Consider the following 6990-nt stretch of genomic DNA (forward strand, 5'->3'; position numbering starts at 1 on the left):
ATTGTGCGCCTACATGTATTGTGTACTGTGCGCGCTGGCGCTGGCAGCGCTGGGGGGGAACCTGCTGGCAGGCCGGCAGGCTGGGGGCTGCCGGCCTTCCTGTCGCCACCAACCGCCACTCCTTGCGCGCCTGGACATTCACCAGCGTGCACACCAGTAAAGCATCGATTAAAAGCCCCAAAAGCGTGCCCGGCGCCTGAGACAAGTACGGAAGATGCTGTGTGGCTGGTAGCGAGTGCGCACCGCCCAATTAGGAGGCTGTGTGGCGGTGGCGGCGGCGGCGGCTGCAGCTGCCTACTAGCCACTCTGCGGCACGATGCAACCTTTCTCTGTAGCAGCTTGGCTGAATCAGACAGACAGGGAAGGAAAACACGCCTACATGTGTATTGTGCGCCTACATGTATTGTGTACTGTGCGCGCTGGCGCTGGCAGCGCTGGGGGGGAACCTGCTGGCAGGCCGGCAGGCTGGGGGCTGCCGGCCTTCCTGTCGCCACCAACCGCCACTCCTTGCGCGCCTGGACATTCACCAGCGTGCACACCAGTAAAGCATCGATTAAAAGCCCCAAAAGCGTGCCCGGCGCCTGAGACAAGTACGGAAGATGCTGTGTGGCTGGTAGCGAGTGCGCACCGCCCAATTAGGAGGCTGTGTGGCGGTGGCGGCGGCGGCGGCTGCAGCTGCCTACTAGCCACTCTGCGGCACGATGCAACCTTTCTCTGTAGCAGCTTGGCTGAATCAGACAGACAGGGAAGGAAAACACGCCTACATGTGTATTGTGCGCCTACATGTATTGTGTACTGTGCGCGCTGGCGCTGGCAGCGCTGGGGGGGAACCTGCTGGCAGGCCGGCAGGCTGGGGGCTGCCGGCCTTCCTGTCGCCACCAACCGCCACTCCTTGCGCGCCTGGACATTCACCAGCGTGCACACCAGTAAAGCATCGATTAAAAGCCCCAAAAGCGTGCCCGGCGCCTGAGACAAGTACGGAAGATGCTGTGTGGCTGGTAGCGAGTGCGCACCGCCCAATTAGGAGGCTGTGTGGCGGTGGCGGCGGCGGCGGCTGCAGCTGCCTACTAGCCACTCTGCGGCACGATGCAACCTTTCTCTGTAGCAGCTTGGCTGAATCAGACAGACAGGGAAGGAAAACACGCCTACATGTGTATTGTGCGCCTACATGTATTGTGTACTGTGCGCGCTGGCGCTGGCAGCGCTGGGGGTCCCCCAACAGTCCAAACTGGTGCATTACAGCTACACAACACGACAAACGGCTGACCGACCTGAACAACTTCCGTGCAGTAGGTGAGGCAGACGAGACAAACGCAAACAACCAGGCGCGAACAAAAAGGATGGCAACAGCGGGCAGAATGAAAGGTGGATGGGCTGAATGGCGCCAGCCCAGAATCGGGACTTGGGGCGCATGTGATGAAATGAAAGCGCTGCAGCAAAACACACAAAGCACAGAGGGAGAAGGCGAGTCGCAGGATGGGAACGACAGGGAAGAGAGATCGCAGTGCGCGGAGGAGCTGGCGCCAGGCGGGCAAAACGCGTCCCGTCTGGGGAGAGACGTTCATGCAAAGCGCCGCAGCGTTCAGAATGCACATATACAGGTGTGATGGGGCAAAAGACACAGTCGGCGCACAAACATGCGCGCCAGCAGGTTATAGGGGTGTTTTGTCACGCCAGCGCGGCTGCTGCACTGCCAGCGGTGCAGGCAGCGGCAGGCGGCACTGCGGCGGCGGCCAATGTTGTTTGCTGCCTTGCAGCATGTTCAGCATGTGGCGCCCCTCTCTGGCCGGGCTTCATTGCCGTGGCAGGGTGCAGCTGCTCAATGCGCCAGCGGCCCTCTGCCCTGCGGGACTGCCCAGAGGACGGCGCCCTGCCTGCCCCGGCGCCCCGCCTCACAGCCGCAACTGCCCCTGCACCTCCGCCGCCAGCTCAGCCATGACGTGGCGTGGCGGCGTGACGCTGTGCAGGCTGAAGGGCGCCTCGTTGTAGCTGCGCAGGTCCAGCTGGCCCACGCCTGTGGGGGACTGGGGGTCGATCGCCTCCCGCTCATCATCGTGCTCCACTCCCCCCTGCATGGCAGGGAAGAGCTGGTGTGTGCGTGCGTGTGCGCACGCGTGTGTGTGGGTGTCTGGGTGTGGGGGTGGGTGGGTGTGGCAGGGATGCATGCCAGCGGCAGCAAGGAGTGGCCGATCGGCGCAGAAGGTTGACCAGGAGAAGGGCGGGATGGGGAGGGTGGCTCGGTGGGGAGCACGGGGTGGGGGCTTGAGGGGATCATGCTCTTCCCGCTATCTCTGCACCCAGCTGGCAGTGCTTGCAGCAGAATCCCACCCACCTCGATCGCAGCCATGGGATTCAGGCCCGGCGGGATGCTGGAGCAGCAGCGGCTGCTGCCATAGCTGCCGTGCCGCGGGGCGGCTGCCGCCCAGGGGCCGGCGGGCGCGTATGCGGCAGGCCTAGCCACGGCCTCCTCCTCCTCCTCCTCCTGCCCTGGCTCCGCCTCCTCACCCCCAGGGGTGCTGCGGCTGTACACCTGCAATCAGCCGCATTCACACGCAACGCGGCTTGCCACCGCAGCTTGCCAACACACACCCCACCCGCACATGGCGCGCTTTGCTGCCGAGGCGTGCAGCTGTGGCAGGTGGGTCGCCGCTGGCATGCACAGAACATGCCAAGCAGCACTGCACGGCACGGCAGCTGCTGCCGCTCCCTGGTGCTCCCACCCCACCCCCCATACGCCGCTCACCAGCAGATCCTCCTGCCCCTCCTCCTCCTCCGCGGCGGTGGGCTGCCACACAGAGGAGCCGCCCTTGTCGGAGGAGGAGGAGAAGCGGAAGGGCTCGTCCCGAACGTGGTAGGCGGCCCTCGGCGACACGGCCGTCTCGAAATCGTACGACTGGGCCACTCGGAAGTCGCCTGCAGCGGGCAGAGGCGCGGTGGGCGGGCAGAATAAGGAGGAGGCAGGGCAGGGATGAGCGGCAGGGGCAGCGCGCCAGGCAGGGTTGGTGGGGCGGCAGGCGGCTTGTGGCCGGCGCTGGCGCTGCGCTGCAGGGAGCAGTGGCGCAGGTGCACGGTACCGCTGCAGTACCGGTCCCCCACCCGACTTGCTGGCCTTCATGGACAGCGTGTGCCGGAAGAAGCGGTCCTCATCCGCCTCGGCGGCGGCCTGCTCATGCGCGGGAGGAAAGCGTGGGGGGCGCGGCGCCAGGTTGGAGCAGGTGAGGGGGGTGGGCACACGACTGCAGCGCGGCCCCTTCATAGCCCGCCCTTGGGAGTGACATTCAGGGGCAGGGCAGGCCAAGCTGCCTGTGCATTGCCTGCAACACCAGGCATCCAGCCAGCCACAGCGGGTGATCCTACCTCTGCGGCCACGTCTGAAGCAAAGTCTCGCATGGGAGCCACCGCGTCTGCCGCGCTCAGCGCGCCGCCCGGCGGCTGGCTGGGCGTGGGCGGCGCCAGGCCGCCGCTGTGGGCGCTGGCGTCCTCCTCGCCCAGGCCCACAACCGAGCCCTGCTGGCCGCTGCTGCTGGACGCCGCCGCTTTGGCGGTACGGGTGTCTGGCAGCGACTGCACCGAGGCCGCCGCCACATCCTCGCTGCCGGCGGCGGCCTGCTCCTCGGCCCTCTCCTGGGCGCGGCGGCCAGGCAAGAAGGGGGAGTTTCCAGCTGCTGAGTTGACAAGAAAGGCTGGCAGCCCACCAAGGCAGCCCGCCAAGGCAGCCTGCCTCGGCTCAGCCTGCCACGGGAGCGGGCTGCGCGGCTAGTTCTGCCAGCGGCCCGCCAGCCCGCCCTGCTGGCATGGCTGACTGGTCCAGCTCACCTCGTGATGCAGGAGCTCCTGCTCCATCACCTCGGCATTGGTGGCAGTCACGTCTGACAGGCTGGCTATCTCGCTCTTGGCTTGCTGCGGGGAGGGGGGAGCGCACGCAACCGGCAGGCGTGCATGCATGAAGGAGGGCGGCAAAAGCACGCAGGGTGAAGCCACGGCAGGGCAGCTGTCAGAAAACACAAGCTGTCCATCCGACCAGGCCCAGCCCCACCTCTAGGGTTGACAGCAGCAGGCTGCTGTCCAGGTGCGGCAGCATGCTGCCCCTGCGCCGCGCCCGCCTCACGGCGTCCTCGACCACGTCTCGGCACCGCGCCGCATCCACGCCTCTGGCGCAGGCGGCGGCCACCAGGGCCTCCAGCTCCGACACCTGCGGTCAGCGAATCGTCTCGCAGCTGGCTGCCTGGCGGTTGCACAGCGATCGTGGCTGGGGCAAGCAGGGGTGGATGGCGGGTGGCGGGTGGGGACGGGCGGCGGCGTGGGCCAGGAGGCTCCAACCTCACCTCCTGCTGCATTACGATCGCGCGAAGATCCGCTCTGGACTGCGCCATCAGCCTTGCGCCAGGCACAGAGGCTGGGAAGCGGCGCGCACGGCTGCCCGAAACCTGTGGGGGCTGGCCCTGGACCCTTGGCGCTGCTGATTGGACGGCTGTGCGACAGGGTGTGGGATGAGTGTCGGGCGATGCGGGCGCGGGTCCTCTTGGGCCCCATCGCTGCTGTGCCGCAACGCGCGCATCTTGGCCACGTCAGCCGAAAACCCTCTCGGACGCCCTTTTGTGCCACCCAGCCTCTTCAGTTCGTCAAGAGCTCCAATTCCAGTGCAGCACGGGTGCATGGCCCAGCAGGGTCCCTCCGAGTAGTGTGAGCGCGCTGCTACCACTCTGGTCGAGTTGGCAGGCTCGGGAATGCAGTCGGTGAAGGAGACGGCGCAGAAGGCGGCGGAGGCCGTCCAGGGCGGCGCGCAGAGGGTGGCGGCGGCGCTGGGTGGCGGCAATGGCCGCGGCAACGACGAGGCACGCTCTGCTCTTGTGGTGCCCTGGTGTGAGCACACATGCCAAGGAGGGCCAGCCTATGCTACTCATGCCACGAGCCCCTCATGCCGCCCCTTGCCACTCCCTGCTGTGCACCAGGCTGAGTCGTCGCCACCACCGCCAGGGGAGCCCGACCTGGGGCAGGCAGACTGGGCCAAGGCGCCGGCGGGGGCCCTGGAAAAGATGCGGGAGTCTGCCGCGCATGCCGTGGAGGGCGTGAAGATGCGCCTGCACCTGGGCTCGCACGGCGGCGAGCCCACGGCAGAGGAGCGCACGGGTGGGCGTGCTGTGTGCTGCTGGCCGCACGCCGTGCGGGCAGGTCCAGCACCCGTGACAGCCCGCCCAGCTGGCGCCCTGTCGACCTGCGCTGCCAGCATACGCGCCGCAGCGGGACCCGACCTGGGCACCTGCTCCACCACCCATCGCATGCCGCCTTCCTTCCCTGCTGCCTTGGCCCACCCTTACCTTCTCCAAAGTTACCACCTTTTGCCCTGATTGCCGCAGGCGAGAGCCTGCACATGGCCAAGGCTGGCGAGGGGTGCAACCAGGCGCAGGACGACCCAATCGACCACGCCCTGCACGACGCCCTCAAGCCCGAGCCGTGAGTGTGCCGCATCGGCGCCCCCCTGCGCTGCGCACTGTGGCTGGAAGGGGGTGCCGATTGCCGTAGCATCACGGTGGCGCCTGCCTGCCTGCCTGCCTGTGCCCACCAGCCAAGCATCCACGCCGCTGATTAGTGGCAGAGAAAGCAGCGCCCAGGGGAGCAGCAGCGCAGTGGCAGCGGCCTGGCGAAAGCTGCCGCCGCCTGCCGCCCGCCCGGGCTGCCCGCAGGGGGAGAAGCCTGAGGCGAGCGCCTTCCCGGAGACGCTGGGCGATGCGCTGGCGGTGGCGCAGGTGCGTTGCGGCCCCTGTGCAAACTGAGACAGCGCTGGCGCCCGCTCAGCTGGCTTGGCAAGCTTGCCTGGCTCCCCTGGGAGGGTGGAACCCTGCAGCCGCGAGCCTGCCCACGCAGGCTGCCAGCTGCACCCGCGCCCCTGCGCAGGCCCTGCCTTGCTACCTTCCCCTCCTGCCTGCCTGCCTGCCTGCCTGCCTGCCTGCCTGCGCGCAGATGCGAGACCTGCCCAGGAACCCGGCCCCAGCAGGCGGCGGGGATGAGGCAGGCGGTGCCAGCTCCGTGGAGCCAGCCCCGCCCAACCCCTTCAGCGCCGGCGCAGCCCGCTCCAAGCTGTGAGGAAAGCAGCACTGGTACAGCCCGCTACAAGCTGTGAGGAAAGCAGAAAGCCCAGGAGTGAACGGCAGTCGTGCATCGCTTCCTTTGTTCGTTGTTTGTAACAATACTGAAGTGGGCCGTGGGCACGGGAAGTGGGCATGGTTGCCAGCCGCTGCTAGAAGCCACCGTTTTACAATGCACACGTGACACTGTCCCTGACGTGTTCAACTTAGAAGCAAGTATGAATAGCCGGTGCTTTTCGTCTCATCGAGGCCCGCTAAGCGGGGACCAGGGAGGTGCGAGGGCACCGCGCGCCGCCCGCCGCCACAGCCGCCGCCGCACATGCCCCGCTTCCTCCGTCGGGCCAGCTCCCGTGAGCTAGTCGCCCTTGTATCCGGCGCTGTCGGCCCCCGTCGGCTCCGCATGCTTCCCCTTGCACTCCACCCGCCTGCAAGGGACGCCGGCGCGGGCAGCGCAGCCGGCCACGCCGCAGCTCAGCGATCTGCGCTGTCGGCAGGTGCACCTTCGGCAGGCAAGCAAAGCACCAGCCTCCCGCCGGGGGCTGCACGCCCACCCTGCCCCTGCCCCCCCACCGCACCAGCCACCCCGGCTGCCAGCCCATTGCAACCAACTGCCGAGCCTCCAAACCACCAGCCTCCAGGCACAGCAGCCAGCCACCAGCAGCCAGCCCCCGGCAGCGGCCGCCAGCCTCCGCAGCCGCCGGCCCTGCCCCCGCCAGCAGGCAGCACAGCCAGAGCCTCACCTGGCGGGAGTCGACATGGTGACCCACTCCTCTGCCGCCGACGGGTGGATGCCCACGCAGGAGTCAAACTGCGCCTTGGTGGCGTGGCACTTGAGGGCGATGCCCAGCCCCTGCATGATCTCAGCGGCGTCGGGGCCCACCTGCAGACGCATGGGGGGGGGGGG

General features: G+C 67.7%; 2 protein-coding genes across 2 annotated transcripts in view; both read right to left on the reverse strand.

The window, feature by feature from the left end:
• Positions 1–1892: 1892 nt before the first annotated feature.
• CHLNCDRAFT_137374 (hypothetical protein) lies at positions 1893–4337 on the reverse strand (the record flags this gene model as incomplete). The annotated part of the gene is made up of 8 exons (XM_005845114.1): positions 1893–2069; positions 2333–2530; positions 2744–2913; positions 3097–3163; positions 3358–3624; positions 3817–3900; positions 4037–4192; positions 4326–4337. 8 exons carry the CDS (start codon positions 4335–4337, stop codon positions 1893–1895), a joined length of 1131 nt encoding a protein of 376 aa, XP_005845176.1.
• Positions 4338–6441: 2104 nt separating this feature from the next.
• The window catches only part of CHLNCDRAFT_137376 (hypothetical protein), a gene marked incomplete at both ends in the record, with an annotated part of 4946 nt that continues 4397 nt past the window's right edge, over positions 6442–6990 (reverse strand). Inside the window, 2 exons of the mRNA XM_005845115.1 lie at positions 6442–6511; positions 6827–6966. Of these exons, the coding sequence (XP_005845177.1) occupies positions 6442–6511; positions 6827–6966 (210 nt within the window). The remainder of the gene's footprint in view (positions 6512–6826; positions 6967–6990) is intronic.

Source organism: Chlorella variabilis (assembly GCF_000147415.1).
Source record: "Chlorella variabilis unplaced genomic scaffold CHLNCscaffold_19, whole genome shotgun sequence".
NCBI classification, from domain to species: Eukaryota; Viridiplantae; Chlorophyta; class Trebouxiophyceae; order Chlorellales; family Chlorellaceae; genus Chlorella; species Chlorella variabilis.